This window comes from Salmo salar, chromosome ssa17 (assembly GCF_905237065.1).
Source record: "Salmo salar chromosome ssa17, Ssal_v3.1, whole genome shotgun sequence".
NCBI classification, from domain to species: domain Eukaryota; kingdom Metazoa; phylum Chordata; class Actinopteri; order Salmoniformes; family Salmonidae; genus Salmo; species Salmo salar.
Genome location: NC_059458.1, coordinates 27,038,501 through 27,060,878, shown reverse-complemented (window position 1 = coordinate 27,060,878; position 22,378 = coordinate 27,038,501). Strand labels below are relative to the sequence as shown.

At 41.1% G+C, this 22,378-nt stretch overlaps 1 protein-coding gene across 1 annotated transcript in view; it reads left to right on the top strand.

The window, feature by feature from the left end:
* Positions 1–22,378, top strand: part of LOC106575692 (kalirin-like) — a 112,774-nt gene that overhangs the window by 25,725 nt on the left and 64,671 nt on the right. The window contains 1 exon segment of the mRNA XM_045699281.1: positions 19,170–19,361. Coding sequence (XP_045555237.1) covers positions 19,170–19,361 — 192 coding nt within the window.

Sequence of the window (22,378 nt, the reverse complement as noted above, 5' to 3'; positions counted from 1 at the left end):
TCTATGGTACGGACACTCTGTTACCCTTTACTATCAACTCTATGGTACGGACACTCTGTTACCCTTTACTATGAACTCTATGGTACGGACACTCTGTTACCCTTTACTATGAACTCTATGGTACGGACACTCTGTTACCCTTTACCATGAACTCTATGGTACGGACACTCTGTTACCCTTTACCATGAACTCTATGGTACGGACACTCTGTTACCCTTTACTATGAACTCTATGGTACGGACACTCTGTTACCCTTTACTATGAACTCTATGGTACAGACACTCTGTTACCCTTTACTATGAACTCTATGGTACAGACACTCTGTTACCCTTTACTATGAACTCTATGGTACGGACACTCTGTTACCCTTTACTATGAACTCTATGGTACAGACACTCTGTTACCCTTCACCATCAACTCTATGGTACAGACACTCTGTTACCCTTTACTATGAACTCTATGGTACAGACACTCTGTTACCCTTTACTATCAACTCTATGGTACGGACACTCTGTTACCCTTTACCATCAACTCTATGGTACAGACGCTCTGTTACCCTTTACTATGAACTCTATGGTACGGACACTCTGTTACCCTTTACTATGAACTCTATGGTACAGACACTCTGTTACCCTTCACCATCAACTCTATGGTACGGACACTCTGTTACCCTTTACCATCAACTCTATGGTACGGACACTCTGTTACCCTTTACCATCAACTCTATGGTACGGACACTCTGTTACCCTTTACCATCAACTCTATGGTACGGACACTCTCTTACCCTTTACCATCAACTCTATGGTACGGACACTCTGTTACCCTTTACTATGAACTCTATGGTACGGACACTCTCTTACCCTCTACTATGAACTCTATGGTACAGACACTCTGTTACCCTTTACTATGAACTCTATGGTACGGACACTCTGTTACCCTTTACTATCAACTCTATGGTACGGACACTCTGTTACCCTTTACCATCAACTCTATGGTACGGACACTCTGTTACCCTTTACTATGAACTCTATGGTACGGACACTCTGTTACCCTTTACTATGAACTCTATGGTACAGACACTCTGTTACCCTTCACCATCAACTCTATGGTACGGACACTCTGTTACCCTTCACCATCAACTCTATGGTACGGACACTCTGTTACCCTTTACTATGAACTCTATGGTACGGACACTCTGTTACCCTTTACTATGAACTCTATGGTACGGACACTCTGTTACCCTTTCCTATGAACTCTATGGTACAGGCACTCTGTTACCCTTTACTATGAACTCTATGGTACAGACACTCTGTTACCCTTTACTATGAACTCTATGGTACAGACACTCTGTTACCCTTTACTATGAACTCTATGGTACAGACACTCTGTTACCCTTTACTATGAACTCTATGGTACGGACACTCTGTTACCCTTTACTATCAACTCTATGGTACAGACACTCTGTTACCCTTTACTATGAACTCTATGGTACGGACACTCTGTTACCCTTTACTATGAACTCTATGGTACAGACACTCTGTTACCCTTTACTATGAACTCTATGGTACGGACACTCTGTTACCCTTTACTATGAACTCTATGGTACAGACACTCTGTTACCCTTTACTATGAACTCTATGGTACGGACACTCTGTTACCCTTTACTATGAACTCTATGGTACAGACACTCTGTTACCCTTTACTATGAACTCTATGGTACGGACACTCTGTTACCCTTTACTATCAACTCTATGGTACGGACACTCTGTTACCCTTTACTATCAACTCTATGGTACGGACACTCTCTTACCCTTTACCATCAACTCTATGGTACAGACGCTCTGTTACCCTTTACTCTGAACTCTATGGTACGGACACTCTGTTACCCTTTACTATGAACTCTATGGTACAGACACTCTGTTACCCTTTACTATGAACTCTATGGTACGGACACTCTGTTACCCTTTACTATGAACTCTATGGTACGGACACTCTGTTACCCTTTACCATCAACTCTATGGTACAGACACTCTGTTACCCTTTACCATCAACTCTATGGTACGGACACTCTGTTACCCTTTACCATCAACTCTATGGTACGGACACTCTGTTACCCTTTACCATCAACTCTATGGTACGGACACTCTCTTACCATTTACCATCAACTCTATGGTACGGACACTCTGTTACCCTTTACTATAAACTCTATGGTACGGACACTCTCTTACCCTCTACTATGAACTCTATGGTACAGACACTCTGTTACCCTTTACTATGAACTCTATGGTACGGACACTCTGTTACCCTTTACTATCAACTCTATGGTACGGACACTCTGTTACCCTTCACCATCAACTCTATGGTACGGACACTCTGTTACCCTTTACCATCAACTCTATTGTACAGACACTCTGTTAACCTTTACTATGAACTCTATGGTACGGACACTCTGTTACCCTTTACTATGAACTCTATGGTACGGACACTCTGTTACCCTTTACCATCAACTCTATGGTACGGACACTCTGTGACCCTTTACCATCAACTCTATGGTACAGACGCTCTGTTACCCTTTACTATGAACTCTATGGTACGGACACTCTGTTACCCTTTACTATGAACTCTATGGTACGGACACTCTGTTACCCTTTACCATCAACTCTATGGTACGGACACTCTGTTACCCTTTACTATGAACTCTATGGTACAGACACTCTGTTACCCTTTACTATGAACTCTATGGTACGGACACTCTGTTACCCTTTACTATGAACTCTATGGTACGGACACTCTGTTACCCTTTACCATCAACTCTATGGTACGGACACTCTGTTACCCTTTACCATCAACTCTATGGTACAGACACTCTGTTACCCTTTACTATGAACTCTATGGTACGGACACTCTCTTACCCTTTACCATCAACTCTATGGTACGGACACTCTGTTACCCTTTACTATGAACTCTATGGTACGGACACTCTGTTACCCTTTACCATCAACTCTATGGTACAGACACTCTGTTACCCTTCACCATCAACTCTATGGTACGGACACTCTGTTACCCTTTACTATGAACTCTATGGTACGGACACTCTGTTACCCTTTAATATGAACTCTATGGTACAGACACTCTGTTACCCTTCACCATCAACTCTATGGTACGGACACTCTGTTACCCTTTACTATGAACTCTATGGTACGGACACTCTGTTACCCTTTCCTATGAACTCTATGGTACAGGCACTCTGTTACCCTTTACTATGAACTCTATGGTACAGACACTCTGTTACCCTTTACTATGAACTCTATGGTACGGACACTCTGTTACCCTTTACTATGAACTCTATGGTACGGACACTCTGTTACCCTTTACCATCAACTCTATGGTACGGACACTCTGTTACCCTTTACCATCAACTCTATGGTACGGACACTCTCTTACACTTTACCATCAACTCTATGGTACGGACACTCTGTTACCCTTTACTATGAACTCTATGGTACGGACACTCTGTTACCCTTTACCATCAACTCTATGGTACGGACACACTGTTACCCTTTACTATGAACTCTATGGTACGGACACTCTCTTACCCTCTACTATGAACTCTATGGTACAGACACTCTGTTACCCTTTACTATGAACTCTATGGTACGGACACTCTGTTACCCTTTACCATCAACTCTATGGTACGGACACTCTGTTACCCTTTACCATCAACTCTATGGTACGGACACTCTGTTACCCTTTACTATGAACTCTATGGTACGGACACTCTGTTACCCTTTACTATGAACTCTATGGTACGGACACTCTCTTACCCTCTGCTATGAACTCTATGGTACAGACACTCTGTTACCCTTTACTATCAACTCTATGGTACGGACACTCTGTTACCCTTTACTATCAACTCTATGGTACGGACACTCTTTTACCCTTCACCATCAACTCTATGGTACGGACACTCTGTTACCCTTTACCATCAACTCTATGGTACAGACACTCTGTTAACCTTTACTATGAACTCTATGGTACAGACACTCTGTTACCCTTTACTATGAACTCTATGGTTCGGACACTCTGTTACCCTTTACTATCAACTCTATGGTACAGACATTCTGTTACCCTTTACTATGAACTCTATGGTACAGACACTCTGTTACCCTTTACTATCAACTCTATGGTACAGACACTCTGTTACCCTTTACTATGAACTCTATGGTACAGACACTCTGTTACCCTTTACTATCAACTCTATGGTACAGACACTCTGTTACCCTTTACTATCAACTCTATGGTACGGACACTCTGTTACCCTTTACCATCAACTCTATGGTACGGACACTCTGTTACCCTTTACCATCAACTCTATGGTACAGACACTCTGTTACCCTTTACTATGAACTCTATGGTACGGACACTCTCTTACCCTTTACCATCAACTCTATGGTACGGACACTCTGTTACCCTTTACTATGAACTCTATGGTACGGACACTCTGTTACCCTTTACCATCAACTCTATGGTACAGACACTCTGTTACCCTTCACCATCAACTCTATGGTACGGACACTCTGTTACCCTTTACTATGAACTCTATGGTACGGACACTCTGTTACCCTTTAATATGAACTCTATGGTACAGACACTCTGTTACCCTTCACCATCAACTCTATGGTACGGACACTCTGTTACCCTTTACTATGAACTCTATGGTACGGACACTCTGTTACCCTTTACTATGAACTCTATGGTACAGACACTCTGTTACCCTTTACTATGAACTCTATGGTACGGACACTCTGTTACCCTTTACTATGAACTCTATGGTACGGACACTCTGTTACCCTTTACCATGAACTCTATGGTACGGACACTCTGTTACCCTTTACTATGAACTCTATGGTACGGACACTCTGTTACCCTTTACTATGAACTCTATGGTACAGACACTCTGTTACCCTTTACTATGAACTCTATGGTACAGACACTCTGTTACCCTTTACTATGAACTCTATGGTACGGACACTCTGTTACCCTTTACTATGAACTCTATGGTACGGACACTCTGTTACCCTTTACTATGAACTCTATGGTACAGACACACTGTTACCCTTTACTATGAACTCTATGGTACAGACACTCTGTTACCCTTTACTATGAACTCTATGGTACGGACACTCTGTTACCCTTTACTATGAACTCTATGGTACAGACACTCTGTTACCCTTTACTATGAACTTTATGGTACGGACACTCTGTTACCCTTTACTATGAACTCTATGGTACGGACACTCTGTTACCCTTTACCATGAACTCTATGGTACGGACACTCTGTTACCCTTTACTATGAACTCTATGGTACGGACACTCTGTTACCCTTTACTATGAACTCTATGGTACAGACACTCTGTTACCCTTTACTATGAACTCTATGGTACAGACACTCTGTTACCCTTTACTATGAACTCTATGGTACAGGCACTCTGTTACCCTTTACTATGAACTCTCTGTTACCCTTTACTATGAACTCTATGGTACGGACACTCTGTTACCCTTTACTATGAACTCTATGGTACGGACACTCTGTTCCCCTTTACTATGAACTCTATGGTACAGACACTCTGTTACCCTTCACCATCAACTCTATGGTACAGACATTCTGTTACCCTTTACTATGAACTCTATGGTACAGACACTCTGTTACCCTTTACTATCAACTCTATGGTACGGACACTCTGTTACCCTTTACCATCAACTCTATGGTACGGACACTCTGTTACCCTTTACCATCAACTCTATGGTACAGACACTCTGTTACCCTTCACCATCAACTCTATGGTACGGACACTCTGTTACCCTTTACTATGAACTCTATGGTACAGACACTCTGTTACCCTTCACCATGAACTCTATGGTACGGACACTCTGTTACCCTTTACTATGAACTCTATGGTACAGACACTCTGTTACCCTTCACCATCAACTCTATGGTACGGACACTCTGTTACCCTTTACTATGAACTCTATGGTCCAGACACTCTGTTACCCTTTACTATGAACTCTATGGTACGGACACTCTGTTACCCTTTACTATGAACTCTATGGTACAGACACTCTGTTACCCTTTACTATGAACTCTATGGTACGGACACTCTGTTACCCTTTACTATGAACTCTATGGTACGGACACTCTGTTACCCTTTACCATCAACTCTATGGTACGGACACTCTGTTACCCTTTACCATCAACTCTATGGTACAGACACTCTGTTACCCTTTACTTTGAACTCTATGGTACGGACACTCTCTTACCCTTTACCATCAACTCTATGGTACGGACACTCTGTTACCCTTTACTATGAACTCTATGGTACGGACACTCTGTTACCCTTTACCATCAACTCTATGGTACAGACACTCTGTTACCCTTCACCATCAACTCTATGGTACGGACACTCTGTTACCCTTTACTATGAACTCTATGGTACGGACACTCTGTTACCCTTTAATATGAACTCTATGGTACAGACACTCTGTTACCCTTCACCATCAACTCTATGGTACGGACACTCTGTTACCCTTTACTATGAACTCTATGGTACGGACACTCTGTTACCCTTTACTATGAACTCTATGGTACAGACACTCTGTTACCCTTTACTATGAACTCTATGGTACGGACACTCTGTTACCCTTTACTATGAACTCTATGGTACGGACACTCTGTTACCCTTTACCATGAACTCTATGGTACGGACACTATGTTACCCTTTACTATGAACTCTATGGTACGGACACTCTGTTACCCTTTACTATGAACTCTATGGTACAGACACTCTGTTACCCTTTACTATGAACTCTATGGTACAGACACTCTGTTACCCTTTACTATGAACTCTATGGTATGGACACTCTGTTACCCTTTACTATGAACTCTATGGTACGGACACTCTGTTACCCTTTACCATCAACTCTATGGTACGGACACTCTGTTACCCTTTACCATCAACTCTATGGTACAGACACTCTGTTACCCTTTACTATGAACTCTATGGTACGGACACTCTCTTACCCTTTACCATCAACTCTATGGTACGGACACTCTGTTACCCTTTACTATGAACTCTATGGTACGGACACTCTGTTACCCTTTACCATCAACTCTATGGTACAGACACTCTGTTACCCTTCACCATCAACTCTATGGTACGGACACTCTGTTACCCTTTACTATGAACTCTATGGTACGGACACTCTGTTACCCTTTAATATGAACTCTATGGTACAGACACTCTGTTACCCTTCACCATCAACTCTATGGTACGGACACTCTGTTACCCTTTACTATGAACTCTATGGTACGGACACTCTGTTACCCTTTACTATGAACTCTATGGTACGGACACTCTGTTACCCTTTACCATGAACTCTATGGTACGGACACTCTGTTACCCTTTACTATGAACTCTATGGTACAGACACTCTGTTACCCTTTACTATGAACTCTATGGTACAGACACTCTGTTACCCTTTACTATGAACTCTATGGTACGGACACTCTGTTACCCTTTACTATGAACTCTATGGTACAGACACTCTGTTACCCTTCACCATCAACTCTATGGTACAGACACTCTGTTACCCTTTACTATGAACTCTATGGTACAGACACTCTGTTACCCTTTATTATCAACTCTATGGTACGGACACTCTGTTACCCTTTACCATCAACTCTATGGTACAGACACTCTGTTACCCTTTACTATGAACTCTTTGGTACAGACACTCTGTTACCCTTTACTATGAACTCTATGGTACAGACACTCTGTTAACCTTTACTATGAACTCTATGGTACAGACACTCTGTTACCCTTTACTATGAACTCTATGGTACAGACACTCTGTTACCCTTTACTATGAACTCTATGGTACAGACACTCTGTTACCCTTTACTATGAACTCTATGGTACAGACACTCTGTTACCCTTTACTATCAACTCTATGGTACGGACACTCTGTTACCCTTTACTATCAACTCTATGGTACGGACACACTGTTACCCTTTACCATCAACTCTATGGTACGGACACACTGTTACCCTTTACTATCAACTCTATGGTACAGACACTCTGTTACCCTTTACTATGAACTCTATGGTACAGACACTCTGTTACCCTTTACTATGAACTCTATGGTACAGACACTCTGTTACCCTTTACTATGAACTCTATGGTACAGACACTCTGTTACCCTTTACTATGAACTCTATGGTACGGACACTCTGTTACCCTTTACTATGAACTCTATGGTACAGACACTCTGTTACCCTTTACTATGAACTCTATGGTACAGACACTCTGTTACCCTTTACTATGAACTCTATGGTACGGCACTCTGTTACCCTTTACTATGAACTCTATGGTACAGACACTCTGTTACCCTTTACCATCAACTCTATGGTACAGACACTCTGTTACCCTTTACTATGAACTCTATGGTACGGACACTCTGTTACCCTTTACTATGAACTCTATGGTACGGACATTCTGTTACCCTTTACTATGAACTCTATGGTACGGACACTCTGTTACCCTTTACTATCAACTCTATGGTACAGACACTCTGTTACCCTTTACTATCAACTCTATGGTACGGACACTCTGTTACCCTTTACCATCAACTCTATGGTACAGACGCTCTGTTACCCTTTACTATGAACTCTATGGTACGGACACTCTGTTACCCTTTACCATCAACTCTATGGTACGGACACTCTGTTACCCTTTACTATGAACTCTATGGTACAGACACTCTGTTACCCTTTACTATGAACTCTATGGTACGGACACTCTGTTACCCTTTACTATGAACTCTATGGTACGGACACTCTGTTACCCTTTCCTATGAACTCTATGGTACGGACATTCTGTTACCCTTTACTATGAACTCTATGGTACGGACACTCTGTTACCCTTTACCATCAACTCTATGGTACGGACACTCTCTTACCCTTTACCATCAACTCTATGGTACGGACACTCTGTTACCCTTTACTATAAACTCTATGGTACGGACACTCTCTTACCCTCTACTATGAACTCTATGGTACAGACACTCTGTTACCCTTTACTATGAACTCTATGGTACGGCACTCTGTTACCCTTTACTATGAATTCTATGGTACGGACACTCTGTTACCCTTTACTATCAACTCTATGGTACGGCACTCTGTTACCCTTTACTATCAACTCTATGGTACGGACACTCTGTTACCCTTTACTATGAACTCTATGGTACGGACACTCTGTTACCCTTTACTATCAACTCTATGGTACGGACACTCTGTTACCCTTCACCATCAACTCTATGGTACGGACACTCTGTTACCCTTTACCATCAACTCTATTGTACAGACACTCTGTTAACCTTTACTATGAACTCTATGGTACGGACACTCTGTTACCCTTTACTATGAACTCTATGGTACGGACACTCTGTTACCCTTTACCATCAACTCTATGGTACGGACACTCTGTTACCCTTTACCATCAACTCTATGGTACAGACACTCTGTTACCCTTTGCTATGAACTCTATGGTACGGACACTCTGTTACCCTTTACTATCAACTCTATGGTACAGACACTCTGTTACCCTTTACTATGAACTCTATGGTACAGACACTCTGTTACCCTTTACCATCAACTCTATGGTACGGACACTCTGTTACCCTTTACTATGAACTCTATGGTACGGACACTCTGTTACCCTTTACTATCAACTCTATGGTACGGACACTCTGTTACCCTTTCCTATGAACTCTATGGTACAGGCACTCTGTTACCCTTTACTATGAACTCTATGGTACAGACACTCTGTTACCCTTTACTATGAACTCTATGGTACGGACACTCTGTTACCCTTTACTATGAACTCTATGGTACGGACACTCTGTTACCCTTTACCATCAACTCTATGGTACGGACACTCTGTTACCCTTTACCATCAACTCTATGGTACGGACACTCTCTTACCCTTTACCATCAACTCTATGGTACGGACACTCTGTTACCCTTTACCATCAACTCTATGGTACGGACACTCTGTTACCCTTTACTATGAACTCTATGGTACGGACACTCTCTTACCCTTTACTATGAACTCTATGGTACGGACACTCTGTTACCCTTTACTATGAACTCTATGGTACGGACACTCTGTTACCCTTTACTATGAACTCTATGGTACGGACACTCTCTTACCCTTTACCATCAACTCTATGGTACGGACACTCTGTTACCCTTTACCATCAACTCTATGGTACAGACACTCTGTTACCCTTTACTATGAACTCTATGGTACGGACACTCTGTTACCCTTTACCATCAACTCTATGGTACGGACACTCTGTTACCCTTTACTATGAACTCTATGGTACGGACACTCTCTTACCCTCTACTATGAACTCTATGGTACAGACACTCTGTTACCCTTTACTATGAACTCTATGGTACGGACACTCTGTTACCCTTTACCATCAACTCTATGGTACGGACACTCTGTTACCCTTTACCATCAACTCTATGGTACGGACACTCTGTTACCCTTTACTATGAACTCTATGGTACGGACACTCTCTTACCCTCTGCTATGAACTCTATGGTACAGACACTCTGTTACCCTTTACTATGAACTCTATGGTACGGACACTCTGTTACCCTTTACTATCAACTCTATGGTACGGACACTCTGTTACCCTTCACCATCAACTCTATGGTACGGACACTCTGTTACCCTTTACCATCAACTCTATTGTACAGACACTCTGTTAACCTTTACTATGAACTCTATGGTACGGACACTCTGTTACCCTTTACTATGAACTCTATGGTACGGACACTCTGTTACCCTTTACCATCAACTCTATGGTACGGACACTCTGTTACCCTTTACCATCAACTCTATGGTACAGACACTCTGTTACCCTTTGCTATGAACTCTATGGTACGGACACTCTGTTACCCTTTACTATCAACTCTATGGTACAGAAACTCTGTTACCCTTTACTATGAACTCTATGGTACAGACACTCTGTTACCCTTTACCATCAACTCTATGGTACGGACACTCTGTTACCCTTTACTATGAACTCTATGGTACGGACACTCTGTTACCCTTTCCTATGAACTCTATGGTACAGGCACTCTGTTACCCTTTACTATGAACTCTATGGTACAGACACTCTGTTACCCTTTATCATCAACTCTATGGTACGGACACTCTGTTACCCTTTACTATGAACTCTATGGTACGGACACTCTGTTACCCTTTACTATGAACTCTATGGTACGGACACTCTGTTACCCTTTACCATCAACTCTATGGTACGGACACTCTGTTACCCTTTACCATCAACTCTATGGTACGGACACTCTCTTACCCTTTACCATCAACTCTATGGTACGGACACTCTGTTACCCTTTACTATGAACTCTATGGTACGGACACTCTGTTACCCTTTACCATCAACTCTATGGTACGGACACTCTGTTACCCTTTACTATGAACTCTATGGTACGGACACTCTCTTACCCTCTACTATGAACTCTATGGTACAGACACTCTGTTACCCTTTACTATGAACTCTATGGTACGGACACTCTGTTACCCTTTACCATCAACTCTATGGTACGGACACTCTGTTACCCTTTACCATCAACTCTATGGTACGGACACTCTGTTACCCTTTACTATGAACTCTATGGTACGGACACTCTCTTACCCTCTGCTATGAACTCTATGGTACAGACACTCTGTTACCCTTTACTATGAACTCTATGGTACGGACACTCTGTTACCCTTTACTATCAACTCTATGGTACGGACACTCTTTTACCCTTCACCATCAACTCTATGGTACGGACACTCTGTTACCCTTTACCATCAACTCTATGGTACAGACACTCTGTTAACCTTTACTATGAACTCTATGGTACGGACACTCTGTTACCCTTTACTATCAACTCTATGGTACGGACACTCTGTTACACTTTACCATCAACTCTATGGTACAGACACTCTGTTACCCTTTACTATGAACTCTATGGTAAGGACACTCTGTTACCCTTTACCATCAACTCTATGGTACGGACACTCTGTTACCCTTTACCATCAACTCTATGGTACAGACACTCTGTTACCCTTTACTATGAACTCTATGGTACGGACACTCTCTTACCCTTTACCATCAACTCTATGGTACGGACACTCTGTTACCCTTTACTATGAACTCTATGGTACGGACACTCTGTTACCCTTTACTATGAACTCTATGGTACAGACACTCTGTTACCCTTTACTATGAACTCTATGGTACAGACACTCTGTTACCCTTTACTATGAACTCTATGGTACGGACACTCTGTTACCCTTTACTATGAACTCTATGGTACAGACACTCTGTTACCCTTTACTATGAACTCTATGGTACAGACACTCTGTTACCCTTTACTATGAACTCTATGGTACGGACACTCTGTTACCCTTTACTATGAACTCTATGGTACAGACACTCTGTTACCCTTTACTATGAACTCTATGGTACAGACACTCTGTTACCCTTTACTATGAACTCTATGGTACAGACACTCTGTTACCCTTTACTATGAACTCTATGGTACAGACACTCTGTTACCCTTTACTATGAACTCTATGGTACAGACACTCTGTTACCCTTTACTATGAACTCTATGGTACAGACACTCTGTTACCCTTTACTATGAACTCTATGGTACGGCACTCTGTTACCCTTTACTATGAACTCTATGGTACAGACACTCTGTTACCCTTTACTATGAACTCTATGGTACGGACACTCTGTTACCCTTTACTATGAACTCTATGGTACGGACACTCTGTTACCCTTTACTATGAACTCTATGGTACGGACACTCTGTTACCCTTTACCATCAACTCTATGGTACGGACACTCTGTTACCCTTTACCATCAACTCTATGGTACGGACACTCTCTTACCCTTTACCATCAACTCTATGGTACGGACACTCTGTTACCCTTTACTATGAACTCTATGGTACGGACACTCTGTTACCCTTTACCATCAACTCTATGGTACGGACACTCTGTTACCCTTTACTATGAACTCTATGGTACGGACACTCTCTTACCCTCTACTATGAACTCTATGGTACAGACACTCTGTTACCCTTTACTATGAACTCTATGGTACGGACACTCTGTTACCCTTTACCATCAACTCTATGGTACGGACACTCTGTTACCCTTTACCATCAACTCTATGGTACAGACACTCTGTTAACCTTTACTATGAACTCTATGGTACGGACACTCTGTTACCCTTTACTATCAACTCTATGGTACAGACATTCTGTTACCCTTTACTATGAACTCTATGGTAAGGACACTCTGTTACCCTTTACCATCAACTCTATGGTACGGACACTCTGTTACCCTTTACCATCAACTCTATGGTACAGACACTCTGTTACCCTTTACTATGAACTCTATGGTACGGACACTCTCTTACCCTTTACCATCAACTCTATGGTACGGACACTCTGTTACCCTTTACTATGATCTCTATGGTACGGACACTCTGTTACCCTTTACTATGAACTCTATGGTACAGACACTCTGTTACCCTTTACTATGAACTCTATGGTACAGACACTCTGTTACCCTTTACTATGAACTCTATGGTACGGACACTCTGTTACCCTTTACTATGAACTCTATGGTACAGACACTGTGTTACCCTTTACTATGAACTCTATGGTACAGACACTCTGTTACCCTTTACTATGAACTCTATGGTACAGACACTCTGTTACCCTTTACTATGAACTCTATGGTACGGACACTCTGTTACCCTTTACTATGAACTCTATGGTACAGACACTCTGTTACCCTTTACTATGAACTCTATGGTACGGGCACTCTGTTACCCTTTACTATGAACTCTATGGTACAGACACTCTGTTACCCTTTACTATGAACTCTATGGTACGGACACTCTGTTACCCTTTACTATCAACTCTATGGTACGGACACTCTGTTACCCTTTACCATCAACTCTATGGTACGGACACTCTGTTACCCTTTACTATGAACTCTATGGTACAGACACTCTGTTACCCTTTACTATGAACTCTATGGTACAGACATTCTGTTACTCTTCACCATCAACTCTATGGTATGGACACTCTGTTACCCTTTACTATGAACTCTATGGTACAGACAGTCTGTTACTCTTTACCAGAGGTGGGACCAAGTCATTGTTTTACAAGTCACAAGTCCCAAGTCAAGACAGGCAAGTCAGAGTCAAGTCTCAAGTCAAGACCGTCAAGTATCAAGTCAAGTCTCAAGTCCTAAACTTTGAGTTTCGAGTCCTAAACAAGTCATAATGTATTCTTCATCAAATGTAATACCATTTCATATTTTTAACAAGAGTAATAGTATATTACATTTATGCAAATCATGAATGCTTTTAAAAATATCTATATATTTATTACTTTCCAAATAAACATTATATTTCCATGGAAATACATGAGTAGCCATGAGAAAGACACCCCCCTATGGTGATCAACTATCGGGGATCTCTATGGGGCGCAATCGGGCAATGTAGGCTTGTACACAATCGCCCAACCTTAACACACACACACACACACACACACACACACACACACACACACACACACACACACACACACACACACACACACACACACACACACACACACACACACACACACACACACACACACACACACACACACACACACACACACACACACACACACACACACACCCTCTCTGTGTGGTTACAGTAGGCTAACGTATGTCAGTGGTTTTAGGAACAGCAGTAACATCAGGCAGGCTTTAGACTACCAACTGCCTGGCCAGCTGTAGCTCAATCTTGGGTGCAATGATCACGTTCCCGCACTGACTGACTGTGTGGAGGCTCATTGATTTAACGTTACGTTAGCCTACATGATACACCAGTAAAGTAATAAAATACATACAGTGAGGGGAAAAAGTATTTGATCCCCTGCTGATTTTGTACGTTTGCCCACTGACAAAGAAATGATCAGTCTATCATTTTAATGGTAGGTTTATTTGAACAGTGAGAGACAGAATAACAACAACAACAATCCAGAAAAACGCATGTCAAAAATGTTATAAAATTATTTGCATTTTAATGAGGGAAATAAGTATTTGACCCCTCTGCAAAACATGACTTAGTACTTGGTGGCAAAACCCTTGTTGGCAATCACAGAGGTCAGACGTTTCTTGTAGTTGGCCACCAGGTTTGCACACATCTCAGGAGGGATTTTGTCCCACTCCTCTTTGCAGATCTTCTCCAAGTCATTAAGGTTTCGAGGCTGACGTTTGGCAAATCGAACCTTCAGCTCCCTCCACAGATTTTCTATGGGATTAAGGTCTGGAGACTGGCTAGGCCACTCCAGGACCTTAATGTGCTTCTTCTTAAGCCACTCCTTTGTTGCCTTGGCCGTGTGTTTTGGGTCATTGTCATGCTGGAATACCCATTCACGACCCATTTTCAATGCCCTGGCTGAGGGAAGGAGGTTCTCACCCAAGATTTTACGGTACATGGCCACGTCCATCGTCCCTTTGATGCGATGAAGTTGTCCTCTCCCCTTAGCAGAAAAACACCCCCAAAACATGTTTCCACCTCCATGTTTGACGGTGGGGATGGTGTTCTTGGGGTCATAGGCAGCATTCCTTCTCTGACCACAACACTTTCACCCAGTTGTCCTCTGAATTATTCAGATGTTCATTGGCAAACTTCAGACGAGCATGTATATGTGCTTTGTTGAGCAGGGGGACCTTGCGGGCACTGCAGGATTTCAGTCCTTCACGGCGTAGTGTGTTACCAATTGTTTTCTTGGTGACTATGGTCCCAGCTGCCTTGAGATCATTGACAAGATCCTCCCGTGTAGTTCTGGGCTGATTCCTCACTGTTCTCATGATCATTGCAACTCCATGAGGTGAGATCTTGCATGGATCCCCAGGCCAAGGGAGACAGTTCTTTTGTGTTTCTTCCATTTGCGAATAATCACACCAACTGTTGTCACCTTCTCACCAAGCTGCTTGGCGATGGTCTTGTAGTCCATTCCAGCCTTGTGTAGGTCTACAATCTTGTCCCTGACATCCTTGGAGAGCTCTTTGGTCTTGGCCATGGTGGAGAGTTTGGAATCTGATTGATTGATTGCTTCTGTGGACAGGTGTCTTTTATACAGGTAACAAACTGAGATTAGGAGCACTCCCTTTAAGAGTGTGCTCCTAATCTCAGCTCGTTACCTGTATAAAAGACACATGGGAGCCAGAAATCTTTCTGATTGAGAGGGGGTCAAATACTTATTTCCCTCATTAAAATGCAAATCAATTTATAACATTTTTGACATGCGTTTTTCAGGATTTTTTGTTGTTATTCTGTCTCTCACTGTTCAAATAAACCTACCATTAAAATTATAGACTGATCATTTCTTTGTCAGTGGGCAAACGTACAAAATCAGCAGGGGATCAAATACTTTTTTCCCTCACTGTAGCTGTCGGCTATATTAGCCACGACTTACCGTTCTTTGTGCAGCTTCAAATGTCGAACAAAGTTGGAAATTGTTGTGCCTCCATCTGTAATTTTCTTCCTGCATGTTTTGAAAGTTGCAACCCGTTTTTTGTTGATACAGCGTTGTCTTTATATCCGAAAATAATAATTTTGGATATCATCTTTCCAAGGGCTCCGTCTGAATTCACCTGCCGACGTTCCTCTGCACTGCCACGCACAGCTTTTTCTCAGCTGGCACAATTTCATTGGCTGCTGTCTGATTCAAACTGTAATCTGTTAAATGAAGAGTTGATGCGCTGCACACTTTTTTAAAAGGCATAATTTTTAATATTTGGGCTTGGGAAGGGTATCAAGTCAGGTCGAGTCAAAAGGCTCAAGTCCAAGTCAAGTCACGAGTCATTGGTGTTAAAGTCAAAGTCGAGTTGCAAGTCATCATATTTACGACTCGAGTCCAAGTCATGTGACTCGAGTCCACACCTCTGCCCTTTACTATGAACTCTATGGTACAGACACCCTATCACACATCACTGTGAACTCTATGGTACAGACACCCTATCACACATCACTGTGAACTCTATGGTACAGACACCCTATCACACATCACTGTGAACTCTATGGTACAGACACCCTATCACACATCACTGTGAACTCTATGGTGTGTACAATTCACAGTCTATGGTACGGACACTTTATTGCTCTTAACCTTGAACTCTATAGTATGGGCATTCTATTTACAGTGCCTTGCGAAAGTATTCGGCCCCCTTGAACTTTTCGAACTTTTGCCACATTTCAGGCTTCAAACATAAAGATATAAAACTGTAATTTTTTGTGAAGAATCAACAACAAGTGGGACACAATCATGAAGTGGAACAAAATGTATTGGATATTTCAAACTTTTTTAACAAATAAAAAACTGAAAAATTGGGCGTGCAAAATTATTCAGCCCCTTTACTTTCAGTGCAGCAAACTCTCTCCAGAAGTTCAGTGAGGATCTCTGAATGATCCAATGTTGACCTAAATGACTAATGATGATAAATAGAATCCACCTGTGTGTAATCAAGTCTCCGTATAAATGCACCTGCTCTGTGATAGTCTCAGAGGTCCGTTTAAAGCGCAGAGAGCATCATGAAGAGCAAGGAACACACCAGGCAGGTCCGAGATACTGTTGTGGAGAAGTTTAAAGCCGGATTTGGATACAAAAAGATTTCCCAAGCTTTAAACATCCCAAGGAGCACTGTGCAAGCGATAATATTGAAATGGAAGGAGTATCAGACCACTGCAAATCTACGAAGACCCGGCCGTCCCTCTAAACTTTCAGCTCATACAAGGAGAAGACTGATCAGAGATGCAGCCAAGAGGCCCATGATCACTCTGGATGAACTGCAGAGATCTACAGCTGAGGTGGGGAGACTCTGTCCATAGGACAACAATCAGTCGTATACTGCACAAATCTGGCCTTTATGGAAGAGTGGCAAGAAGAAAGACATTTCTTAAAGATATCCATAAAAAGTGTCGTTTAAAGTTTGCCACTAGCCACCTGGGAGACACACCAAACATGTGGAAGAAGGTTCTCTGGTCAGATGAAACCAAAATCGAACTTTTTGGCAACAATGCAAACCGTTAGGTTTGGCGTAAAAGCAACACAGCCCATCACCCTGAACACACCATCCCCACTGTCAAACATGGTGGTGGCAGCATCATGGTTTGGGCCTGCTTTTCTTCAGCAGGGGCAGGGAAGATGGTTAAAATTGATGGGAAGATGGATGGAGCCAAATACAGGACCATTCTGGAAGAAAACCTGATGGAGTCTGCAAAAGACCTGAGACTGGGACGGAGATTTGTCTTCCAACAAGACAATGATCCAAAACATAAAGCAAAATCTACAATGGAATGGTTCACAAATAAACATATCCAGGTGTTAGAATGGCCAAGTCAAAGTCCAGACCTGAATCCAATCGAGAATCTGTGGAAAGAACTGAAAACTGCTGTTCACAAACGCTCTCCATCCAACCTCACTGAGCTCGAGCTGTTTTGCAAGGAGGAATGGGCAAAAATGTCAGTCTCTCGATGTGCAAAACTGATAGAGACATACCCCAAGCGACTTACAGCTGTAATCGCAGCAAAAGGTGACGCTACAAAGTATTAACTAAAGGGGGCTGAATCATTTTGCACGGCCAATTTTTCAGTTTTTTATTTGTTAAAAAAGTTTGAAATATCCAATAAATTTCGTTCCACTTCATAATTGTGTCCCACTTGTTGTTGATTCTTCACAAAAAAATACAGTTTTATATCTTTATGTTTGAAGCCTGAAATATGGCAAAAGGTCGAAAAGTTCAAGGGGGCCGAATACTTTCGCAAGGCACTGTATCAGACATTCTATTCATTACATGACACTTTGAACTCTACAGTACAGACATTCTATTACACGTGACCTTTAACTCTATGGTGCCATTAAACATGAGTTGTGAACTCTAATGTTTGGTACTGTCACTTGATGAACACTGATCTTTAACTCCTAACCTCTGACCCCTCCTTAGAACGGGAGTGTGAACGTGGACGGGGTGGTCTCCGTGGCGATGCAGCTGTGTGAAGCATGTCACTACGGAGCAGAGCGGATTGCGTGTGTCTCGTCACAGCTACAGGAGGACTGGAAAGGGCTGACGTCAGTGCTGGAGGAACGCAGCAACACACTGGTCATGTCCACCGACTTCCACCAGGGGGCAGAACAGGTGTGTCTGGGTGCTTCCTTCTCATGGACATCACTAAGAGCTTTGTGATTTATTTTCTGTGAATGAAAAAGGCTCTACAAATGCACTTTATTAACATTAAAGGTAAATTCAGCAATATGACGGAGATGCTGAAAGTTAACAGCAGTGGGTCGATTTCAGCAACAACTAAGAGTGTTGAAGTGTGAGGCTCAACTTCAACTTATTTGTTCCCATGGCTACCATGCCATACGCAGCGTGAAACGAACCCGTGCGGAGTGCAGATACTGTGTGTGACAGTGTGAGAGCGAAGTCTTGCATCTCTCTCCTCAATCTGAGGTGCTGATGGTGGCAACGTCACTTTACTGAGTCTACCTTTAAAGAGAACTCAGTGTGTAATGAGTTTGACAGAAAATAAAACTGTGTTTACAACTTGTTTGTTTTTGTGACTGTTGGCGTGTGTATAACGTGGCTGTGTGTGTATATATATATATACATGTAACATGTGTGTGTGTGTGTATATATAACGTGTGTGTGTATATATATATACATGTAACATGTGTGTGTGCATATTTATCTTGGCCAGGTCGCAGTTGTAAATGAGAACTTGTTCTCAACTAGCTCACCTGGTTAAATAAAGGTGAAATAAAAATAAATATAAATATATATATATAACGTGTGTGTGTGGGTATATATATAACGTGTGTGTGTATGTATAACGTGTGTGTGTATATATAACGTGTGTGTGTGTGTATGTATAACGTGTGTGTGTATATAACGTGTGTGTGTGTGTATAACGTGTGTGTGTATATATAACGTGTGTGTGTGTATATAACGTGTGTGTGTATATATAACGTGTGTGTATATATAACGTGTGTGTGTGTATATAACGTGTGTGTGTATATATAACGTGTGTGTGTATATATAACGTGTGTGTGTATATAACGTGTGTGTGTATATAACGTGTGTGTGTATATATAACGTGTGTGTGTATATATAATGTGTGTGTGTATATATAGTGTATATATAACGTGTGTGTATATATAACGTGTGTGTGTATATATAACGTGTGTGTGTATATAACGTGTGTGTATATATAACGTGTGTGTATATAACGTGTGTGTATGTATAACGTGTGTGTATATAACGTGTGTGTGTATGTATAAAGTGTGTGTATATATAACGTGTGTGTGTATATATAACGTGTGTGTGTATATATAACGCGTGTGTGTATATAACGTGTGTGTGTATATATAACGTGTGTGTGTATATAACGTGTGTGTATATATAACGTGTGTGTGTATATATAACGTGTGTGTATAAATAGCGTGTGTGTGTATATATAACGTGTGTGTGTATATAACGTGTGTGTGTATATATAATGTGTGTGTGTATATATAGTGTATATATAACGTTTGTGTGTATATATAACGTTTGTGTATATATAACGTGTGTGTATATATAACGTGTGTGTATATATAGCGTGTGTGTGTATATATAACGTGTGTGTATATATAACGTGTGTGTATATATAGCGTGTGTGTGTATATATAACGTGTGTGTATATAACGTGTGTGTGTATATATAACGTGTGTGTGTGTGTATATATAACGTGTGTGTGTATATATAACGTGTGTGTGTATATATAACGTGTGTATATATAACGTGTGTGTATATATAATGTGTGTGTGTATATATAACGTGTGTGTGTATATAACGTGTGTGTGTATATATAACGTGTGTGTGTATATAACGTGTGTGTATATATAACGTGTGTGTATATATAACGTGTGTGTGTATATAACGTGTGTGTATATATAACGTGTGTGTGTATATATAACGTGTGTGTGTATATAACGTGTGTGTGTATATATAACGTGTGTGTATATATAACGTGTGTGTATATATAACGTGTGTGTGTATATTTAACGTGTGTGTGTATATATAACGTGTGTGTGTATATAACGTGTGTGTGTATATATAACGTGTGTGTGTATATAAAACGTGTGTGTGTTTATATAACGTGTGTGTGTATATAACGTGTGTGTATATAAAGTGTGTGTGTATATATAACGTGTGTGTATATATAACGTGTGTGTATATAAAGTGTGTGTGTATATATAGCGTGTGTGTGTATATATAACGTGTGTGTGTATATATAACGTGTGTCTATATATAACGTGTGTGTGTATATATAACGTGTGTATATATATAGCGTGTGTGTATATATAACGTGTGTGTGTATATATAACGTGTGTGTGTATATAACGTGTGTGTATATATAACGTGTGTGTATATATAACGTGTGTGTGTATATATAACGAGTGTGTGTATATAACGTGTGTGTGTATATAACGTGTGTGTGTATATAACGTGTGTGTGTATATATAACGTGTGTGTATATATAAAGTGTGTGTGTATATAACGTGTGTGTGTATATAGCGTGTGTGTGTATATATAACGTGTGTGTGTGTGTGTGTATATAACGTGTGTGTGTATATATAACGTTTGTGTGTATATATAACGTGTGTGTGTATATAACGTGTGTGTGTATATATAACGTGTGTGTGTGTGTGTGTATATATAACGTGTGTCTATATATAACGTGTGTGTGTATATAACGTGTGTGTATATAAAGTGTGTGTATATATAACGTGTGTGTGTATATAATGTGTGTGTGTATATATAGTGTATATATAACGTGTGTGTGTATATAACGTGTGTGTGTATATATAACGTGTGTGTATATATAACGTGTGTGTGTATATAATGTGTGTGTGTATATATAACGTGTGTGTGTATATAACGTGTGCACGTGTGTGTGTATATATAACGTGTGTGTGTATATAATGTGTGTGTGTATATATAATGTGTGTGTGTATATATAACGTGTGTGTGTGTATATATATAACGTGTGTGTGTATATAATGTGTGTGTGTATATATAATGTGTGTGTGTGTATATATAACGTGTGTGTGTATATATATAACGTGTGTGTGTATATAATGTGTGTGTGTATATATAATGTGTGTGTGTATATA